The 24393-nt window shown below is 37.1% G+C and overlaps 1 protein-coding gene across 1 annotated transcript in view; it reads right to left on the bottom strand.

Annotated features, from left to right (window-relative positions):
• Positions 1 to 24393, bottom strand: part of SLC25A21 (solute carrier family 25 member 21) — a 243729-nt gene that overhangs the window by 11369 nt on the left and 207967 nt on the right. The window contains exons 6-9 of the mRNA XM_071745054.1: positions 13876 to 13942; positions 8191 to 8250; positions 6739 to 6846; positions 1699 to 1863 (exon numbers count right to left, since the gene is read on the bottom strand). Of these exons, the coding sequence (XP_071601155.1) occupies positions 1699 to 1863; positions 6739 to 6846; positions 8191 to 8250; positions 13876 to 13942 (400 nt within the window). The remainder of the gene's footprint in view (positions 1 to 1698; positions 1864 to 6738; positions 6847 to 8190; positions 8251 to 13875; positions 13943 to 24393) is intronic.

Genomic DNA, 24393 nt, shown 5'->3' with positions numbered 1-24393 from the left:
ATAACAGCACAGATGACTGAGTTTCAGTGTTGCTGCTCAATTTACTGGCACAGATGCAGCCACTGTGTGAGCCACCGTGTAATCTACTGTGCACTGGTCAAGCACAAGGCAAACTTTCCCACTTATATACAGTTCGTGCAACTGAATGCCACATTGATAAATTGCTCTTTGCTTTTGACAGTTTGTGCAGGACAGCTGGGCCACTGGCTGACACCACTTAAGAAATTTCTCTCTCATTTTCTAGATTTATTTAGATATGTGTTGTAGATGTTAAACAATTCTCTGTATCACACACAATCTGTACAAAGTTAATAAAGCTCTGGATCTTTCTAATAATGTGGTATTTACCTCCCGCCCTTTTTTTTTTTTTTTTTTAAATCTGAAAGGCTGGGAAACACTATTCTTCAATTGCTATGCAAGAACACTTCAGGATTTCCATAGAAATTTTACAAAAGCCTCTGTCCTTACCTGCATATGATTCTGAATGTTCTGCATAGTTATTATATTTTTTTTCACCTTTTGATCAACGTAAATGTGATTACTCCTATCTTAGTATCAAGTTATGCTTGAGCCTGGAGTTTTTAGAATGTGTGATTAAAGTACATGGTTAAGCGTGCTTAAATGGACTCAAAGAAGCTTGTAGAAACTTGTGGGGTTGCTACTCTTGGACAATTCAATTTACTGTAATGATCTGCAACTAAGAAGTGGAGCTTTTCTCCATTTGCACAATGTTGCCAAAAAAAATACCAGGCTTCTCAGAAGTGCAGAAAAAAAAGAGGTGTTACTTCATTTGGGAATAGAAACTGATCCCTTCTGATGTAAATTGCAGATTCTTATAGGAATATCACTACATATTACACCTGTGACTGTTTAACTGTCATCATCTAAAAATCACATTAGTGAAAACACAGTTCAGTAAGTAACTCACTGGAGTCATTAATAAACCATTAGCTGTTGCTCATGCAGTCATTTAGAAAGTTCCCAGTATTGCCACATTTTCATTAGTACAATTTCCCTTTGTTGTATAGGGAAACATTTCCTTTGTTAACATAAAGGAATACAGGACTATAAAATAAAATTGCTTCAAGTAAAAAAATACAGCTATTAGGCTACTTTTTTTTTTTTTTTTAAACTTACAAACTACATTTGCATGACCCTGTAGGATCTCTTTTGGCCTGGTTCCCTCCCATATGGATAAATCTGCCCTGTCATCCTCCAACACTAGGTTGAACTCTATTTTGACTAATTAGCCTGGTACATGGCCAGAGGACCCCATGTACTGCAACTGCACTTCCTCAAGTTTCACCCCTTGCTTTGTGAATACTGACAGAAGTTCTAGAAACTGATTTTTCTCTTCTAAGCCAGTTTACCACAAAAAAGTGCATACAAAACTAACACGGATAACATACCTGTATCCTGATTCCTGCCTTTTTACATCGTTACCAGGGTATAAAGTGAAACTCATATAAATGAGATTTGAAACTTAACTATTTTATTTCTACCAAGTTTTTCTTAAAAAGAGAGAAGTATGAATTCTTGGTTTGCTTCCATTAAAATGCTATAAATTTCTGCAAAACACAGACCTAGGTTAGTCACTATTTATTACTAAATGCCACATCTTTGCACAGAAAAATACAGTGTTAATTAAATTGGCAAACTTCTCATCTGTTTATCTGTTACACTGTATGAAGAACTTACTTTATTGACTGGAAGAATGTTTTTCACATTGAAGTAGAATCCAAAGTAAATCATGTTAAAAACTCCGTGACGGCCCAGTGTTGCAGTAAGACCTTTGTTGAGTCCTTGGAAGCCTAGACCATCAGTTTTAATGATCTGCTGAGCTTGAACAAAGCTAGATGGTTGCTACACAAGTTAAGCAAAAGAAGGAAGAGATCATCGTTACAAAAAGAAAACAATAACCATAGCACCATTGCAATCCTGTTGACAAACACAGAGATGCCAGTTCTTGTAATTTTATCTTAGGCCTCACCATATTTTTTAATTTTTCCCTTTATGTAAAAATCACAGCTTTCATTAAACAAAAGTTTCCTCAGTTTTCTGCTTGCAGAAAAAAAGATGAAAATACAACTTGAGTACTGTAAAAGACTAAGGATCCCTAAAGCAAATGAGAAGGTCTTAAAAAAAAGATAATTAAAAAGATAAAAGATTTTATAGAGCAACATATGGCTTTGAATATGTGAATTTGTCAATAGGTTTCTTATAATTGATGCTATGCTGTTAATATTATGCCAGATGAAACCCTTACACAACTAGATTACATAACAATTATTCTTCTCTAGTAAAACCAATCAGGAACTTGCATTTTGAGGAAGTGATAAAAGGGACAGAATTGCAACAGGACTTTCTTAAACCATTATGGCTAAGGAAGCAAATCTTTGGGAGCCACAAATTAGTACAATAAGAGAGGCTATAAATATTTGTTTGAATATTTGTTGAAGACAATTTGGCAGTTTGCAGAATCAAAGTTAGGAATGTCATTGAAAGGTGACAAAAATCATATGTATTGTCTGGGAACCTGACTAGTTCCTCTGAGGCTCTTCATGCTGCTAAGGATGCAAACCACTACTTTAAGATGCTGGCTTTTGAAGGAGTTATCTGGTACACAGTACTCTTTAAAATCAGATCACATGTGAAACTTTCTTTTTCTAGTGTTGAAAATCTTGAAAAGGTTTCTTAATCTTCCAACTGGGAATCCTATTTTGTTCTCCAAATTAATTATTTTACTTAAAAATGTAGCTAGATTTTGAAAATGAGAACACCCATTTAAATCCCAAGGTACAGATGTAGGAAATTTACTTTAAAAATCCTGTTTTGAAAATGTTTTGAAAATAATGCCCAACGGGCACAGAAATAACTTAGTTGGCCAACTTCCATTTAACAAAAACCAGAAGAGAAGAAATTTCATCAGAATCCACTTCCATAATGGTCAGTTCCTCAGATAGGATCTGTCTGATTACACATACATTTGATCTATTCTCTGTTAAACTGCAAAACACAGGTGTTCCCCTTTGGAACATTCTAGATTTGTTTTGAGCAGGATTATATAAAAATTTCTCTCAAAAAGTCATTGCCTCAAATTTGGCTTTCCTTAAAGCATAAAACCAGCTCTGGGTAAACAAATATTTAATTAGAAAGGCAAAACATCACTTCCGCTAGGAGGCTCAAACATGAAAATATAGTGGAATTTTGACTACAGCGCTGTGAACACCGCTAATTTCAATAAACTTATTTGTTTAATAGCTTTCCATTTCAAAATATCACTGTGATAGATCAACACCATTGGCAAATGATGCCTATTTTATCTGACACAGCATGTGACAGCTTATTTAGGTGACCAACAAGTTTAGTCTTTAATACTAAGTTTCATTCTGGTTTTTCATATTTGGTAATTAATATTATCCGGCTAATGCTGCACAAATATTTTACTATAGTTTACTTTCCTAACTGCCGCCAGGGATCCAAATCAGAATGTGTTCTAAAATGTAGATACCCAACATGGGCTATGTTCCAGACACTAGCAATAACATCCTTTCTCATGCACAAAACATGAGGATTAGATCTTAAAAAAATAACGGTTGTCCTGAATAATGTGATTTCAGCTGAGTACAGGAACTTTCAGTAGTAAGGTTCCTTGGTCTCATCTTGAATACGGATTTACTAATGACTCAGAGACCAAGCCTGTCACTTGCTGAACACTTGAAATGGGATTCATCAGTCCAACTGTAGGCACCTGCAATATCTATGTCTACATCTGAGATACTCAAAAAGACTCCCTTTTTCATTCCTTTACCAGTAAGGAAGGCTTTCCTACACAGCACATCCCTTCATCTGCAGTAGGTATCATGAATGTCAGCTGACCAAGCCATAGGATATCTGTTTCATCCCTGATGATGGAAGAATCTTAGGGTGACTAATTCAGATGGAGGAATTTATTGTATAAACATCTGGAATTTAATTCACTTTACACAGCTGTTGATTTGTACTTAATAGAGACCCAGTCAGAATCTGGAGTCAGATTATTCTCATCATAAAACAGAAACTTGTATCTGCTAAATTAATCACAATGCTTAAACCAGGTGAGATTTTTATTACCACACCAGTTTCCATAGCCAGTGAGCTATTCATGGCTAAAGGTAAAAGAAAACAAACAAACAAAAACAACCCCAACCCCAAGGTGTTAGGCCTTCTAGCAGTTTACGTTAAAAAGAATCACTATTATTTTTACCTGTAGCAAAAGTGTCTATAAGTGACTTATAGTGTCCTTCCTCTTTAAATCTATCAGCCCTAGATAGATGATCTGGTACCACAAAATAGTTCATCTGTCACTGTAGTGTGTGAATATTTGCTTTGGGGGTGTGCAGAAGTCTGGGTGTGGGTGTATATGTTCATGCTCTTCCTTGTTCCTTTTAAACAAAACATATTTATTATTTCATCACAATAGTCAGAGAAATATGTGAAGTGCATTAGGTTTCATCACATAGTAAGGAAGCTATGCAATCATAAGCACATACTTAAACCTTTCAGAAAAACAGTGCATGGAACTGAAATGAGTGTATCATTGCCTTATGCTGTATGATATACCATGCATGTAGACTTGAGTTTATAAGCTTTAGTATGGAATCTTTTTTAACATATTATTAAGGAGAACTTTAGGTCATGGTAATGAAGTTACTGGAGTTTACCTGATTTACAGCAAAATGTGAAATTCTAATACCTTCTTTTAAAGACATATTAAAAATTGGTATGCTTGTGATTTAACTATTTTTTTTATTTAAAAACCCTTGAATTTTTTTCATTGGGGCAGATAGACACTTTTATTTATATTTTAGGTGTAAATTAGGTTCCTGGTGGAGACTCAATAGCATTCGTTTGCAATTTTATTTGTATGATAATATGCAATTATGTGAATTTGGTGAAATTTGCATTAAAATTAAATTCTCAATAGTCACATAAAGCAAGAGAACTCAGAATGCTTTTGAACAGCTGTGTATTCTGAAGGTCACCAAGGAAAGGATGATGTAATTAAAGTAAATGCTCCAAACTTAGTTATGAAGTTTGAAATAGATTAAAAAATTAAAATCTATAAAGTGAAATGATATATTGGTCTCTTGCAACTTCACAAGAACTAGTGTGCTCAAAATATAATGCTGCTGGATTTACACTCAAAACCAGAAGTTTTATTAATATGTTAATTGTATCTTCACAACTATGAGGCAGATAGATCTGTAATATCTGCTTTGTCTACTACTGCTGGACCAGTAATAGTCCATAATTTTTTCATATCACCTTTCTGAGAGAGACACATCCTCTCATACACTCCTTTCAGGATCCTAACCTTTTTACTCCTGTACTGTATCAGTTCTCTGCTTCATTGCCTTTGCTGCCCAAGGTTAAAACATGTCTAGGCTGGAGACTTGGAGCAATGAAGCATCTCTTTCACAAGCACTGAGAATTTAACAGAAAGTTACCAAATTTTTTTAAATTTACTCTGAAAGAGAAAAGTGGTCAAGTGGAAGGTGTCCCTTGACACAGTGTTTGATGATCTTTAAGGTCCCCTCCAACCCAAACCATTCTACGATTCTATGAATGCTTCTCTGAATAAGTTAGGGAGTAGGTACTGCCTACTCTATGACATGTACAAGTCAGTGGTAGTGTTTTTTCAGATTTACCCAAGGAGCTTGGCCCAAACAGCTTACATAACTGGCAAGGTGATAAATCTCTTTACTGGGCATCCCGCAGAAGGATTCAGTTTGCACAGATAAATGCTACAAGGCATGAAAGTATTAATCAAAACTGCATTAAAGTAAAATATGCAAAATCTTGCCTCACCAGGGGTCAAGCCAAACTTTTCAAGCCATGCTTATGTGGCTTGACACTTCTACCATGCTATAGCTGATTTCTCAAAAGATTTTGAAAGAACTGATTTGACAATTATTGCTTTATTCACTAAGAAAAGAAAGAAGGAACTCTGTGACTGTTTGCCTCCACTTGATCCTGGAACATTTTCTACACTGAAATTAATAAAAGCTTGTGCATTCTTGGGAACACTTGATTTTGATAAATCACTGTTTTCCAGTTTAGTCTTGTTCCCCTTTCAGCAGTATCCAGAATCATGGACAAAGTCAGTTTTGCTCACTATATCCTTTGAACAAAAAAAAATATTTGGATAATAAAACTCTGAATTGAAACAGGAATTTTAATTATCACCGTGCTTTAGTATATGACTGTTTCCCAGTTTGTGCTTATAAGTGTAAAGAGCAATATAAGCAATTTTATTCAACACTCTGAAAATATACCATGTACATGGAGCCTGGCTGGGGCATGGGGTCGTGGTGTTTTACGCTGACCTTTTGTGCTCACTTGGAGCCTGGATGTCCTGGAGCAAATGCACTGTGTACAAGGGGCTGAGGTTCCTGCTTCTGGGTTACAGTTCCTCATGGTGCTGGGATGCTGTCTGCTCTGGGGAAACTGAGGTGCACCTCAGGCACAGAATATTTGCAATGGAGATGCTGGCATGGCAGACAATACTCTATCCATTTCTGCAAGTCTGAAGGCATCATCTAACAAGTCTCTCCTCACTTTTTCCATTTCAGTTAAGTCTGTGGCAAAAGCATTTGCACAAGCCCAATATATCATGGGCATTCAGCTCTAAATGTGAACTTTGAAGTGCATTATGCCTAATTAAGCAGAAAAAGAAGAATGGAGCAAGTCTCATACCTCTGTGAAGGCATTCTGGTTTGCCTGCAAGGTAACCTTTACAACTTCAAAAGGGTTAACCACAACTGCCTCTGTCAACCCAGATCCCAAGCCAGCAACTGCAAATGCCTAGGAAAGTTAAAATTAAAGGTATAAATTAAGTAGTAAAAGTTCCCATATATCAGATTATGAAACAGAGTAAGTGATGCAAAATGCAAGATTACAGTAAAGCAGCAGTGTTCTATTGCTACATTTTAGCCCTTGATTACATACTGACAGTTCATGAAGGCAATATGACAATAGCCATAAACCACAGTCCAAAAAACACAAAATAAAATGTCAGACTACTGTCAATCAGTTCTCTTTTCAGTTGGAAGAAAAACTGTTGTACCAATTTTATTACAAAAACATGGAAAAACAATGCCCTCATGTTATCTTTGGGTGGAGTCTGAATAAAAACACAAATTTAAACACAGTTATGAAGCACTGGAAAAAAAAATCAAAACAACTCTGCACTGAACATAAAGCATATGGGACTAGAATATTCACTTAAAAAAAAAAAAAAAAAAGAAATGTAAGAAATTCAAATAGTGCAGTACTTAAGCAAACTGAACAAGCAGAAGAATAGTCCTCCTAAGAAAATATCAATTGTATAAAGGTTCCTAGGGGAATGAGTGACACAACAGACGTGTCAGCATTCTCTGCAAGAATGAATTAATTCTGTTTGCTTAGAAGCTGGTGGTATATTACAGACATAAAAATGGAGACATTCACCGCCTTGCTTTCCATCATGACTGCATTTTAAAATATGCTAATGAGTAACAGAAAAATACTGAAATATTTGGTATATTCAAGGAAGCCAATGGTAAGGACAAAACAAGTGAAAAAACTTCTTTAATACAAAGGGATTTGAGCAGGGATTCTCGAGAGTTCAAGAAAGAGAAGAATAGTATATTATGAGGGTATTGGCAAGCTCCAGCCTTACTGCCTTTGGAGGTACCACTTTCATATCCATAGCATATGTTTCTGTTAGAAAATGTTTAGAATAAGACTGGAGTCTATATTTTTTATAGTTGTACTGTGCCTTGAAGAATAGCACTCTGCTACCTGGCTGAAGTTTCTAGTCACTATCACATGAACTAAAAAACCCAATAATTATAATGTTCAAGAATTTTTGGTTATTTTGCAAAAATGAAGCTGCATACTGACTCTTCCATGGTGACTGTCACTATCCAAGGTAACAAATGTTATGATATTGTAGGAAATTATTCTAAAGACATTTGATATAAGAATTAAGATAACTATAATTTTGATAAATTCTGTTACTGGTGTTTCCAAGGACAATTATGTTCTCAGAAACTGTTGGTTCAACTGATCCCTTTAAGTCTGGCCTCCTGTTATGGGAGGAAAAGGGTGGGACTGTTCAGTATACACATATTAAATGAGAATATTAAGTTCTGTATCCATACATACCAGTCCTGGGGGTAATGATGAATATCCTAGTAGCTTCTTGTATTGTTCAAAGGTGAAAAACTGTAAGTAAAAATTAGACTTAAATTGCATTGAAAAAAAATTGAGTTACTTATGTAAATGAGTGAAACTAAACTACAGTGGAGCTTCACTACCTCGTATCCCGAGTAGCTGTGTTCAGTTCTGCAAAATGAATATATGCCACTTTTGTTTCATACTCTCTGTAGCAGTGTAACTGTGCAGAAGTAGAAAATAAGGCTTCAGAGCTTATTTTATTAGTATATCATGTATTATTGCAGCCTAAGTGCATTTAATGTTTTATGTAAGAGTTTGTTTCCAGCGCATGGTTCATGGATATCTACTGGAGCAAGAGCTCTAAGTAAGTAAGTAGAACCTCTGGTTTTTCTGGCCATTTTCCAAAGCTGACCTGTAACACTTGATTAGTTTAGAGCAAGCTGATTCAAATGAAGGTGGGATCCTCTGAAAGTCTGCACATTCTGCTCCCGCATGTGATGCCATGATCCCTCACACGTGGCCATCAAACTGGTTCACCATGAGAGGAAGGCAATGGGAAATGAGGTCAATGGAGATTTGAGAATTGCAATACACGCAAGGGAATAGAATTTTAAGACAAAACAAAGAGATTCTGGGTGACCTGTGCTGGATCTCAGCCAAAGAAGCAAGTTCAGTCCCTCAGGGCTTAGTTGCCACAGATCTATCAGAATAAAACAGCTTTTCCCTAAACTATGTGTAAAGGAACACAAGTAGTAAGCAGTAGCTTGTCATTTTTCATTGTTTAGAACACTGCCCTATGGCAAAGTCAATAACATTTTTCAATGAAAATCTACTTCAAATGAAAAGTCACTAGAATAACAACAAAACCAACAGAGAGCTTGTTAATGTGTTAATAATGCCACTGCATATAAAGCAGGAGGGAACTTGTATACTTAATGCCAAACTAGGATGTTAAATTGTGGTAAACTGAAGGACTGATACTGTGGCCAGTGGACACTTTTTAAAATCCTCAGCAGGAATTATTATCTCATTTTGTAGGAAAGGCCTGAGAATCAGGGCTCAGATTTTATGCTCCAAATACTGTACAGATTGAACACTAATCTTACAAACACCTTACAAACATGTTTAAAATTGTTTTTCTGGCCTTGCCAATAATCAGAGAAGATAGAATTGTTACTTAGACTGTAGGTTCATCTTTTGGATAACTGAAGGTATTCTGTAGGTAAAAGGAAGTCTCTGAGAAAGTGTCAGTTGTGGGTGGGTGAGTTACTTCACTGAACTAAATTAGTTTCTTATTGGGATAAAGTTTTCTTTATTCTCTCTCCAGCACCTTTCTACTCATTATTGCCCTGTTAACCTTTAATGGAATTTCTGGTATTCCTTAATGTTTTCCACAGTGTTACAGATCTGTAAAATGGTTGTAATAAAGACAAAAATACATTACCTAGCAATTTTTTTGGCCTTAAAAATGTTATCTTAAAAATCAATAGCTTCCTAGAGTCATAAATAAAATAACCACTTAACAGTAACTATAACCAGCATAAATGCTTCTGAGTGTTCTAGAGTAGCTAGTATTTGCCAAGAAGTATCTAGCTGTATCATATGGATTTATATAGTGTATGTCCATCCAAAATGTTTTTTGAAAGCACAACATAATTTGTCTTTTTCTCTACAGTTGTATTAAATTAATATTCTTGTACAAAAAACCCCGACCAACCAAAAACAACAAAAAAACAACTCAAAAATTCAGAATAAATGTATTTAAAACATGCTTTCGTGTATAAAATCACTAATATTGCCCATCTGGCAAAGATAGACTTTAATTCAAGTTAGACAGAAAATAGCCAAAGTACTTACCAGATGGTTCAATAACTCTAAGATAAAAATATATGCTTGAAACAAGATGTTTGGGAACACATGAACAATATAAATTTGCCCCAAAAGTTCATCTGTTAACCATTGTATTGGCAGCATCACTTCTTTTCTCCAAGTTCAGTCTAACATAAAGTTATAAACTTTGACTTTTCATCTTCCAGAAATACCAGATTTCTTTTTAAAAGGGAAATAAGGAGAGACAAAAAGAAAGAGCAAGACAGACATGAGAACATAGTTTACAGTGAAGCTGTATCTTCAACACTTAGCTGAGTAACTGGGGTTGAAAAACTTGATTTTTGTAGTTTTATTTTGATTTGCAAATATCCACACCATGCATGCAATATTCCAGTAGCCCAAGTACATTTCTTCTTAGTAAGAAATCTCCCTTGTCCATTTTCTATACACTTTTATGAGATATAAAAGGCACCGTGACTACAGATTTTCAAAAAGTTTCACTATAACTACACACCAAGGTTGCTGGAACATAGAAGTCACATCTTGACCTTTTATACTTTCTCAAGTCTCAAAACCACAGGCATGTATACAGTCTTTGTATAAATCTCATTCAGCTTGACAACAGACAAGACATCTCTAGGTCTGTCAAAATGAAGAAGCCTACTACAAGAGAAAAAGGTGGAGACTGAGCCAAAGGAAGCAATTTCTTGTTTGCGTTGTATCCAAATAAGGTTAGTGGAAATTTGAACCAAACTTGAGCCTTTTCAGGTCAAAGAATGGGTAAAACCTTCACTTTGGATGTTAGAAAGTAGAATCATAGAATAATAGAACCATAGGATTGCTTGGGTTTGAAAAGACCTTTAAGTTCACCAGGTCCATCTGTTAACCTAGCACTGTCAAGTCTACCATTAAACCATGCCCCCAAGCACCACATCTTCATGACTTTTAAATAACTTCAGGGATGGTGACTCCACCCCTTCCCAGGGTGGCCCATCCCAGTACCTGACAAGCCTTTCAGTAAGAAGTCTTTCCTAATATCCAGTCTAGACCTCCCCTGGTGAAACATGAGGCCATTTCCTCTTGTTCTATCTCTTGCTACTTGGGAGAGAAGACTGACACCTGTCCAGGTGGACAACATCAACAGCCTTTCCCTCATCCACCGTATGGGTCACCTTGTCACACAAAGAGATCAGGTTAGTCAAGCAGGACCTACCTTTCATGAGCCTGTGCCCACTGGGCCTTATTGCCTTGTTGTCCTGCAAATGCCATGTGATGGCACTCAAGATATTCTGCTCCATAATCTTCCCTGGCACTGAGCCCAGACTGACAGGCATATACTGGCATATAACATCTTGCACTGAATTGCTTCAGTATCCAGGTTCTTACAACAACATTCTGTCCTGCCCTATTCTGTCACTGAATGTAGAATATGGCTGATGTCTCAAGGTAACTTAAAGTCATTCTGGTGTCGTTAGGACAATATAAAATTTAAAAGAATAGTGTAAAAGAATTGAAGAAGTAAAGGATTTATTTAAAAAACATGTTTATCCTTTAAACCTGATTCTCATCGTTGCAGAAAACCTATTGAGCCCTCACATAAATGCCACATAAATTAGGTAAAAAACATCCTACTGAGGGAGCCCTAGAAGAATTGTAGATTTATGATGTACACAACAAGAGACTGAGAGAACAGAGTCTGTTTACCTTGGAGATGAGAAGGATGAAGACATTCTGTCTTAGAATCATAGAATCAGAGTGTGGTTTGGGATGGAAGGGATCTTAAAGATCACCTTGTTCTTACCCCCTGGGGCGGGGCGGTGGTCCACATTCACTGGACCACGTTGCTGGTGTTGAACACTTCCAGAGAGGGATCATCCACAACTTCCCTGGGTAACCTATTCCAGCATATCACAATCTCACAGGAAAGAATTCTTTCCTAATGTCTCACCTAAATCTCCCCTATTCAAGTTTTAAACCATTGTCCCTTGTCCTCTCACTACATACTGGTGCAAAATGCCCTAGCCCAGCTTTCTTGTAGGTCCCTTTCAAATATTAGAACATCATCTGGGAGAAAATGCCTTTTGCCATCCAAAGTTGTACAGAAGACAAAGTCAGACTTCACATCAGAAGCTCAAGAGGCAATAGGCAAAAGTTGCAACAAGGGAGTTCCAATTGGATATAACAAAAAATGCTTCACAGTGAAAGCAATTAGGCAGTGGAGCAGGAGCACTGAGAGGCTGTGGTTTCCATCCTTGAAGATTTTCAGAACTCAACTAGAAAAGACATCCAAACAACCTGATCTAACCATGAAGTCAGATCTCTTTGAGCAGGAGGCTTACCAGATGACCTCCAGAGATCCCTCCCAACTTAAATATTTCTATGATTCTATAATTATATTGAATACCAATAAGGTTTTTTGAGTAAGAGAAAGTGACTCATGATTTTTGAATCACTCAGGATGGTGGGAAAGAAATCAAACTTGGGCTGGTATTTTAACTAATTATATGCTGGAATCTAAAAAGCATGATAAGATTGATTTTGACCTGTTTCAAATTATATGAAATGGAGAGACAGAGGAAACTGCATAGTTCAAAGAAAATTAGTTATTAGGGATTTTCTAATTATCATCCATCTATTCTTCACTGCCACTTTGCTATAAAATAGAACTTTAGTGTTCTTAGTCATAGTAAACAATTTTGAGATAGGTGACATATGTCGTTTGCATCTAAAATGCCAATGCAAACAAGAAGATGACATTACCAGAACTCCTTTAGGATTCTGTTACAAGGTCACATCCTGTCACTTTATATAAATATTATTCTTCTGTAGAGGAATTGGAATGTGAATGATTAATTGCAGACTAAGGACCAGAATCATACACAACCTATTTAGAAAGAAACAAAAAGAGAAAGAAAGGAAAATCAAGACATTCTGTACAGTAAATCTTTTTGATACATTTAGTGAAACTATGGGAAAATGCAAAGATCTTAAATAAAAGACAAAGAAAATTTTGCTCTCACACTGGATGCTTTCCTATATTTGGAATTTTAAGATGAGTTGCTTAATCACTGGTTTTCTAATTAAAAAAGGTGCATGACTTAAGTGAAAAAAAATTACATATTGATGTATTTTGCTTACGAATGTTACTAAAATAATACTCTACAAAAAAAGAACATGAAAGAAGAAAAGAAAATTAGATCAACATTTGACAGCAAATACACTTTGATAGGCTTGCATCTATTTCAGATGTAAGAGAGCTGGAGTTAAATGTTTGTTGCATGGTGCAGGGTGGTACCCATTATTATGTCCAATCTGTACAAAAGAGAGAGAATGGAGTAGAGTGCTCCTTGAATGACAAGAAAACTCTGGGCAGCACTTCAAACCTGCAGCTATACTACTTAAAGTTACTGAGTAGGTACTTATTAGGAGTGGCTTCTTTAATGGTTTTTTGTGCTAATTTATTAAGCTATTCCTAGTCGTTTTGCAAGTTGCAGGCACTTTTGGTGAAACAAAATGTCTAAACCAGAGATAATTATGAGGTTAAAATATTACTTATTATATTTCATTAATTTTGATTGTATAAGCTAATTGTAATTTGTTTTTCAGCAATATTATATATACAGGTCAAAAATAGCCTATAATTTAAGAGCCTTATCCTAGACTTCTTAATCAAGCTAAGTTCCTATCAACAGGAAAGTGTTGTAGTAAAAATCAGAACATTAATATGCCAAATAAGTAAAAGATTCCAATGTCAGTCAGTGGGGGAGAAATAATAGCTGCCACTAGGGATAGCTGCCACTATCCCGACTCATATTTTTAAAGAAGGAATTATGGGGTTTTTACCTTTACTGCCCTTTTGGGTGTCTCAGCCAAGATGGGGGGAAATATTCCTTTGTAGAAGCCAAGCAATCTATTGAGGAAAAAACAAGAAATTACATTTGTACGCATGAACAATATATCATTACTATACTACCAATTCTATTTTCACTTTTAAGTAAAGCAGTTAATGCTTCAGCCTTTTCAAGCACACAGATAGATAATGTCACTCTGCTTACTTCCTAAGTAACAATCATTACACTGATTCTTTTATGTGCTGGCGAGATGATATAAAAAAATCAGCAATGAATAAATAAAAAGATCAATATTTTTTTTCTGAATATAGAAGAAATTGTATTTAAAGGGAGAGGAACAGTTTTAACAAAATTATTTCATTTGGTATAATTTTCTTGACACAGCAATGATAATATTAAAAACTGAAGTCACAAAAATCAGATTTGGGAAAAACTGACTTCAGCAAGTTGCATACAAAAAACCTGCATGATCATCTTCAGATGGTAGGTTAAGGCATCTTTTAAAGCCTAGTTTTAAATATGTCTCAAAATAATGAAGTTTGGTTTCTGACAGCTTAATTTTAACATAAGTTATCTATTCACAGATCCATAACAGAACATATGAATTTCATCTTAGAAAAACCATTTGGGCAACATTTTGCTATTATACTCATGCAGGTCTTTGCCTTTCTCTTGCCTGTCTCCATAAACACCAGAGGTGTTTACAATAGCAGCTAACTTTTGGAGCTGGGCTGAAGCCAGAGGTCCATTTGTTTCAATGCTTTTCATAATAATTTTATCTATACCTATATCAATATAAGATATCCAACTGATGGGTAGCGCTCAGAATTCCCAGGTGGGGTAGAAGTAGACATAGTACTTGTTTGCTAGGTCTCCACATTAACCTAGATAGTGTATGGGGAGAGTCCAGAAAGACATCTAGTGCAATCAGCAAGAAGCTATCTTGCCAGGCATCAAGAGTATATCTTACAACTTACTCATCTTCAGGGCTTATATACTTCTTTCGCAGACAGAAGATTCTGTCTACAGAAGAAATTACTTCTTAAAGCAATGTCTTCTTACAATGTTGAGAAGTGGTGATGTTGAAAGGTGGTGATTCACCTTTCTAAATCAGCCTACTACTTGAAATATTTTTGCAGGGTGTGGAAGAGTAACCACATCAGCAGATTCTCCTACAGTTATCCTGTGCACATCAAAGGGAAACAATTAAATTCATATTTCCCACATGAATGTAAAATGCCACAAAAACTATACCATTTTTTCCACCCTTGTAACGCTTCTCTGGAGTGCTCTTCTTAAGCTGCTCCAATTTGAATAAAGTAATTATAGGCTTTGTAAGATGTTCCGGAGTGGGAATATCACTTATATTTCCTCCAAAGTAAGCAAACTAAAAATTCCAGTCCATGATCAAAGGAAATTTTTGTCATTTTATACAATTGCACCATATATTGATTTAGACAATGGTTTCATGACAAAATACTGGAAGTCCATGGGCAGGAGATTTCAGAAACTCAGTTGAGTTGTCAGTTTGAATTTCCCTGTAGTCTCAATTTTCAAACTTAAATAAATAATTACACACACATACATGTACCTATTGTGAATCCACACAGATATGGATATAACTACAGATAACTATGGACATAATACCATGCATATACTGGATACATCAGCCTTTAACAGTTCACACATTTCCAGACTATATTCTGGCTGATTCAGCAAATACTGAGATGTTGAATAATTTAAGCATGGGATTCACATTTTAATGCGAGTTCAAACTGAAACTGAGGTCCAAGTAGGATCAGCTTCAAGAACACAAACCCCTATAAACACTTCCTTCCAGCTCAGTCTAAAACACTGTAAGCATATCAACAACAGGCATCCCATTCGGAATTTTCAGTACTCTGGCATGATTAGAGTTGGAAAATGAAAAGTGCTCCACCGTCTTCTACACTCACAGGTGTAGCTCTGATTGCAAAAAAGTGAGACCCAAACTTGATTCAGATTTTCTCATTAGCAAGAGAGGGCTAAGCAAAGAAATTACATTGTAAAGCAAAAATTCAGTTCTAAAAACACACGGCAGCATTACTTAGCCTCCCTCAACAGCACAGATTGCTTGTCCACGTTGTCTTCTTCTACACTCAAGAAGTTATTGAATACGTAAACTTTGTTAACATTCTTGTAGCCTCTGAGCATCTCAGGGAAAACTTTTCAGAGAGAATGTGAAGTGGAAGAATATACCATGAATTTGAGCAGTAGATCTGCCATCTCAGCAATTTTGTGAGGCAAGTAATCACTTCTAAAGAGTAATCCATTGTTCTGTCATATCTAGGTGTTGAAATACCAGCAATTCAGATGATCACCAGACCAGACAGTGGATTCTTTGCAAATTCTAGAGAATTGGAAATTGAAAATATGAGAAGCCATTATCCATTTCTCCTGAATCAGAGCTGAGGATGGAAAGAAGCTCTAGAGATCATCTGGTCCATACCCTTTCACAAGCAGGGCCCCCTATAGCTGGTTGCCCAGGACCTTACCCAGATAACTTCTGAATTCTCCAAGGAGGGAGACTCCACAACCTCTCTAGCCAAACTGTGCCAGAGCTCAGCCACCCTCAGAGTTAAAAAATGTTTCCTGTTGTTCAGATGGCCTCTCTTGTGTCTGAGTTAGTGTCCATTGCTTCTATTCCTGTCACAGGGCACCACTGAAAAGAGCCTGAATACATCCTCCTTGCACCCTTCCTCTAGTCATTTCTTGAGATGAGATTCCCCCCTGAGCCTTTTCTCCTCTAGGAAGAACCGTCCCAGCTTTTTCAGCCTTTTCTCATTTGAAAGATGTTCCAGACCCTTAATCATCTTTGTGGTCTTTTGCTGGACTCTTGGCAGTATGTTCATGTCTCTCTTGTACTGGAAAGCCCAGATCTGGATCCAGAAATCTAAGTGTGGACTTACCAGTGCTGAGTAAAGGGGAAGAATTCCTTCCTCAATCTGCTGGCAACACTCCTACTAATGCAGGCCAGGATACTAGTAGCCCTTCTGGTTACCCCTGACATCCCTCACCACATTCAACTCCAGGTAGACTTTGGTTTACCTAGCCATGTCTCTGCATGCTCAGGCTGTCTCTATTCTCCTCCCATGTTACCTGTCCCTGCTTCCACCATCTCTTTTTATGTTTGAGTTTTGCCAGGAGCCCCTTGCTCAAGTACACAGTTGTCATTTTTGCCTGGCTTCCTCCATGTTTGAATGGACTTCTCTTGAGTGGAGGTGAACTTTGAATAGAATCCAGCTTCCCTGCACCCTCTTCCCTCAAGACTCTTGTACCATGGGACTTTTCCAAGCAGATCTCAGAAGAAGATACAGTCTGTTCTGAAGTCTAAGGTTGTGATCTGATCTTGGTTTTTGTTTTGCTCCCTCCTCTCAAGATCTTGAACTCCATCATCTCACAGTCAAAAAAACCAAGGCTCCCTTTGACTTTCACATGTTCACTTGTGAGTATGAGATCCAGCAGAGCACCTCTCTTCAATGGCTCCTCTTTGACTTGTGTCAAGAAGGTATCATTCCTGCTCTCCATTAACCTCCTGGATCGCTTATTCCCTGCTATGTGGTCCCTCCAGAAAGTACCAAGGTGGTTAAACTCTCCACAAGGATCAGGATCTGAAAACAAAAAGATGCTTCCAGATGTCTGCAGAGGGCTTTATCCACTTGGTCCTCCTGGTGAGGCAGCCCACAGTAGACACTCATTACAAAGTCACTGATATTGGTCTGCTATTTAATTCTTACCCATAACCTCTCATCATTCACTCTCAGGAAGAGCTCCATGCACTCTCCCATAAAAGGGCAGCCCCTCCTTGTATTCCCACCCAGTTCTTTCTAAAAAACCCTTCATTGCAGCACTCCAATCATGTGAGCCACCCACTACATTTCTGGGATCCAACAAGATCCCAGCCCTGCAGCTGCATACAGATTACTCATTTCTTGTGTTTATGCCCTGTGCTGATTGCCTTTGGGTGCAGTCACTTCAGAGAGACTTTCTTGCTTATATGCCAATGCTTGATGTGACCCCATTTGAGCCCTGTTTTGTTCATTTTGTGCTCCCTGCTGCTCACATCACCCCAGGTGCTTTGCTTGTCAGCCTGTCCATTGCTCCCTCAGAGCGGCAGTAGCTCTCTCCCTGCCCTTGGTTCCTCTTTACCAGGTCAGCCACCCTGTGGCAAAGGTATCGCTGCAAAGACATCATCACTGTGCAGGTCACGTCAGGCTGATCTGGTTACTGCACATGTAACACTGTGGAACACTGTATGTAACACTGAAGAACCAGAAGAATCCATCGAGCTCAGCAGCTATATTCATTAATCTACAAATCCCTAGAACATTGAGGGGTCTGTAACTGGGTTACAGTGCTTTACTCCTCCTTTCCTCTGTGTAGGCAAATTGCATCATGAAAAACAGACAGGAAGGAGTTAAGGTCTATTCCTATGGAACCCATTAAGTTCAGAAATCCAAAAACACATGAAGACTTTGAGGATATACATCCATATATGCAATATGTAATTCACTAAACATGGTAAGAACTAGCTCAGTATTTAATTATGAACTGTGGTTTAGGTTTTTTTTTCCCATCCTCATTTGAAATAGAAACAGAAGAAAGGTTAGCAAGCAGAGACAGTGGGATGAAAGGAGTAAAGGACAGGAGGAAGTAAAAGACAATCCCATCTCATCACTGCCTATTGTCAACTGATTAATTTTATGCATAAGGCAGTCTTTTAGAACCGTCTCTGCCTGAGGTGGAGGACAAGCAGTTACCCTCAAACTTTTCTGGATAATGCTTTACAAATCATGCCCATTAAAGAAACAATTATTTGAAATCTTTGTGAAATGAGCTCTTTACTTAATTTAAGACAACTAGTTTGATAATAGCAAAAATTTGAATGTATTTGTCAGTCAGAAAGAACCTACAGACACAATGATTCTATGTTTTCCTTTTCCTTGGTCCCAAACACTGAGTTAGCCTACTTTCACACAGTGCATTAAATTTTTCAGTCAGCTAATGAATGGGGATGACATTTCACATTTGAAAGATATTATCACCTGGATTCAGGCGTTTCTTCAGAAAAACGATGTTCAGAACATTTATGGAGCAGCAGCAGCAGCAATCACTGAAGCATATGATACAAGAGAGACGACATGACATCCCACCCCTAGCTCGACACTGGAGACACTGGAAAGAGCAAGTAAATCTCTAACAGAAACACAGCTACATCTTATTTTGTTTCAGCATTAAAGGTCTAAATGAACATCACCATTCAATTGTATTCTGGGCAACAGCCCAAACTCATCTTCGCCGCAGTTGATTTTGAAATACTACAGTCAATCATATCTTCTCAATTTGTTCTTTCAGGCTTTCGCTATCCTTCTGGTTTCCATTTCTTGTTTGGAAGCCTTGAGTCATTCACCCTGGCAAGACGACCAACGTAAATCAGTTATTTTCTCCAAATTACACTGAAATTGGGATCTTGCTTAGTTTTTTGTTTTCTTCCTCTGTCTTTCACATAATTTTCCCTTTAAGGATCTAATAAAGCTGATTGAAGGCATGAACACAATATTCCCTTTCTTCTGTTGCTGTCAAATCCAAGTCTCTTAACCACATCGTTTTATAATTAAAACAAAAAGCCTCTTAGGTTCAATTCTGCTTTCATTACCCCTGAATTATCCCAAGTATAAATAAAAGACCTGGGTTTCATGGCCATGTCAGTTACATTAAACCAACGTGTGACTTTCTGATTTTACAAAATATTTCATTTCATCAAAGGGAAGAAATTTTGAAAACATGCTTGGTAGAAGGGTAGGTATTCAAAAAGAGGAAGAAAGTATGTCTAAATATATACAGAAAATTGCTTAGAGTTTAATTTATATCAGGAAAAGGGTATCCTTTTGTTTCATAGAATGTAGCATGTTGTGATTTTATTACTAACAGAAAGTAAATCAACTGAAAACTGGGCAATAATACTTTAATATAGCTATTAGTGTGAAGTAATCTAAATGTTGACCTAGCTGGATATTTAAAAGATTTTCAGCTCCCAGAAGTTTCAGGAAAATTAGGGAATGTTTAGTGAAGGCAGGCACAAATTAGTAGCTACCATTAAGAGGCTTACAATTTATCCTTTTATTTTGAAAGCAGCAAGACACTGGGCAATTCACACTTGTAGTTCTCTCTCAATATAATAATTTGCCCAGCTGAAGAGGTGTGCTGTATGGAAGGCTGGGTGTCATTCAGGCACAGAGCTGAATAGACATTAAAGGTTGGACACATTCATAGAAAACCAGGCTTGGACACTCCATTACTTTCCAAAAAGCTTTTTTTTCTTACGAAGTATGTTATGCTTGTTATCCTACTGCAAATGTTAAACACATGTCGCTACAGGAACATCATGTAAAGCTATCAGTGAGACACTTATCCAAGCTAGCTTCTGAATTTCTGCTATACAAATAAATTTATGTATTCTTTGTCTATGATACATATACCTGTCATTTGAGATAATGGTAGTAAATGCTAGGTACTTATTTTCACATTATATTTCATTTTTTTTCACCGAGTATGCATTCGTGTAAATCAGCACCAGTTGCTGATTTACATGACACAGGAATAAGGAAAAAACAGAATTATTTTTCATAGGAGGTAAATGTAATACAGACTATATGCTAACATATGTCTGTAGTAACAGTGATGTGAGTCTATTTGCTGAAAGAAGACCACGTATTCAGCTATGAGAATACTAGAAGCAGAGAAGCTCATGAAAGAAACCCCTCAAACAAGTTAAGGCAACACAGAATATGAAAAAGTGACTATTTTAAAAGGAAAGGACTGTCAGTGAAAGGTACTCTTTAGATACTTCAGAGAAATACTACACAGTGGAGGATCTGGCTCAGAAACAATAAGACTGGCCAAAAAATGGATTAATAATCAACATCAATCTACCTCACTTATTCAAAATGACAGTCATCACTGTATTTACTGCATGTGGGTCAGATTATGAAGTTATTATGTTCCATCATCCATGTGAATTTGTTATTCTTATTGAGAAATGAGTCTTTCTTCTATGACTTTTAATCACCTCTCAATTTCTTGGTCAAAATCCTCACTAATTTTTGGCTTTCTAGTCTGCACTGTGAATTTATATGTTACAGGACACATCTAAATATAAATCCCTCAAGAGAAGGAAAGATGAAAATTTCTCCTTCCTTTCTCGTGTCTTTTGTGCAGTAAAAAGTGAAAGCAAAAAAAAAGGAATCTGTTAAAATTGCTCTCTGTTCAAATGAGGTTCTAGCCCTCTCTTATACTACATATTTTTGATATGCTTTCTGTATTTTGCTATACTCAGGAACCTACAAAAAAAGTTCCAGGAAGGTGAAGCTGGAGCCTTACATTGTAACAGGCAGAATAACCTCAACTGTTCTCGTGTGTGAAAAAAGAACATCTTGTTCTGGCTTTTTTCCCAAAGGATGATTACAAATTAATTAGTTAAGTGGTGCATTGTTACCATGAACTGCTTGAGTAATAGATCCATGTGTATTAAATTAAAATGGATTTTCAAAAATGTAGCTATGCTCACACCTCCACCACCGACCCTGCCAGCGTCGGGGGCCTGTGAAGCCAGCGGACTCGGGCTCCCTGGGAGGAGAATGGTGGCTGCAGGGCCCCTGCTGGCTCCACTGCTCGCAGCTCTGCAGTGCCAGGGCTGCCTGCCACCTCTGCCTGCCCCTTCCAAACACTGCTCTTCTAGTCTGAACCCCACGGCCAAGGAACAAAACACAGCTCTGCCCATGCTTCTGAGAAGCCTTAGGCTGGTGGCCCTGATGGAATTCCTGTTCAAATCAGCGCAAATGGCAGTGTTATTATCACTGGCAGCTAGTCTAGGCTCTTACAAAATTGCCTGCATGTAGTCACTAGCTGGGCTGTAGAATGGGTCTACATGTCTCATTTCTTACAACTGACAGCATTTTCTTCCCCCAAAGACTTTCCCTCTAGCTGCCCCTTTGTTTGCAATAGGAACAAGCTACAGGCATGCCAAAACAGCTTTGCCTAGAGCTTCTGAAACAGAAAAACTCTTCATTGCATTTTGGATTGTCAGAACTGGCAGAATACTTCATTTGTTCAGTACGAGTTTTAGTTGTTCAAACAGCAGAAGAGAATTTAAGGGCTTTTATTCCCCCCTTTTGCTAACAGTACTGCCACAACTGGTACGACAGGAAGCAGTCCCTGTTTTAAAGTAGCTCCACACCTACATCTATTGAAGCTAAAGAATGCAAGAAAATGATTCTTTTTTAGTTTTGATTCCAGAGAAAAAATAGCCTTCTTCAGCTGTATGCTTAGAAATCTGTTTTGGACACTAAGAAAAATGAAATCATAGAGACGATCTCTAAATGTGTAAGGCTGACAGCATTTCTCTGTGTTAAACTGATGCTGTGATTCCTTAAAAGAAAAATAACGAGAAGACTAAAATTTCTGCGTTTGCCCCGGGTGTCTTACTCAGATGGGTTGTGACTTCGTAAGACTACAGCATTAAGCTGTTATAATTTCATCAGGAAAAATGTAGAGCAGGAAGGAAATTTTTGATTGCAAATTAATGTTAGCCTTCACTGAGATAAGTTATACTCTTCAATATCCATATTTATAATCCTTAGGGACTTACATGACGACATGTATTCTTTCCCATCTGCTAGCTAAATATGAGATTGAAGAGGCTTCAGTGTCATTATACAGATTAGTGGCTCTCCCAAGAGGACTTGAGGTTCATGATACAGTGAATAACTTACAAAGAGATTTAGAAGACCAACATTCAGAGATCATTTTGTGTTTTTATGAGTTTTGCACCTGCAATTATTTGTGCTTATAATTTAGGTTACTTAGGTGTTTTTAATTTACAAATGCAATCAGTGATGCAGACCCTTAAACTGAACTGAACTGCAGGCAAGCATAACTGCAGGTGCAAAATTTTGTCTGTAATGATTTGGGTTCATAAACACATCAGCTTTGTGAAGTTTAATCTAAAACTAGGCCAGAACAGTTGCTATAGTGTTTTTAGCAAACATACATACTTTTCCCATTTCTCAAAAAAGGAGAAAAAAATTAATATAAAGACAGCACTTCTTAGCATTTAAGAGGAAATGTTATGATTCAAAATATACAAGCAAGAACATAACAATTAATTTGATTCCATCTTTTAGTACCTTGGGGTATTTAACCTATGGGATATTTTTCTTACTCCCTTTACGGTATCTCTAGTAGGAAATTATAAAAGATTCATGATTTTGTAACAATAATACTGTTGATAGTTGCAACAGTCTTACACACATAGAGATCAAAGTGTGCAAAATTCATGGCACTACTTAGGTAGTGAATGGCACCATGAATACGTGCACATACTGGCACTTGCATTTCCCTCTAGTAGGCAGCTGTGGTACCTAGATACCTAGAGTGAAAGGTATTACTACACAGATGTGTGAGGAAACTCATGCAAGCAGTAACTACCTTTTTTTGTCTAAAGACAGAAAAAATTCCTCTGTGTGTTGCTGAAGCTGGATTCTGCCTCTAACCTCTGTTCACTCAGCACCAATCAGCAAACAATCAAGTAAGGGAAACGATGAAGAGAATTTTTCACTCGGGAAATTATTACTAAGAGTTTTGTGTATTTTGGAGCTAGAAAATTATTCTTCAAAAAGCAGAAATTTCTTACAGTTGCAAGTATTGTCCCTAGGTACAGGACAGACTCTCTTCTCCACCTGCAGAACGCCAACCTACAGTGCCAGTGTGAGGCAGTGAGGGCACAGATCTGAAACCAAATTCCAGCCTTTTGTTCCAGCCAGCTGACCCCAGCCCAGGTTACACTGCTTAAGAAAACTCTTACAGATGGAGATCTGCATTGTACACTGACTGTCATGGATGCTGGAGCAATGCCCAAGTATAACTCCTATTCCTCATGAACCACACACAAACACCCTAAAAATACCCTATGGATTAATACATTTTCCTCAGTATTATTCCAATCTAAGAACAAATAGAGCTGACAGCTAATACATCAAAGTTTGTTTTTTTTTTTTTTAAATCACAATAAACTGGTTCCACCTTCAACACTATGAAACTCCTACACTACAATGACATTCCTCTCATCCTTCTGACAGAATTTATAAGTTAAACCACCACTATGTCATGCCATTACCTTGGGAAAGTGACTAACCTTCACTTTCAATTTCTCAAAGAGAAAAAGAACAGGCAAAGTAGGTTTCAAGGACCGAGAAATGAAGAAGACTTAGCATAGATTTACCAAAAGATTCCAAGTAAAGTTGACTGTTAAGCAACTGGATTTTGTGGACTGTTAAGAAACGGATTTTGCAAGGATTTATCTCAGTGGTAAACTATAGCATAGTTACTGTAGCAAACCTGCTACAAGGTTGAGCTGAGATTTGTAAATACTTTTTCATACCAGATCAAGCAATCAAGCCAAATGTGTGAAGGG

This window comes from Heliangelus exortis, chromosome 5 (assembly GCF_036169615.1).
Source record: "Heliangelus exortis chromosome 5, bHelExo1.hap1, whole genome shotgun sequence".
Classification (NCBI taxonomy): Eukaryota; Metazoa; Chordata; class Aves; order Apodiformes; family Trochilidae; genus Heliangelus; species Heliangelus exortis.
The sequence above is the reverse complement of the archived record's forward strand: the minus strand, read 5'-3'. Positions and strand labels throughout refer to the sequence as shown.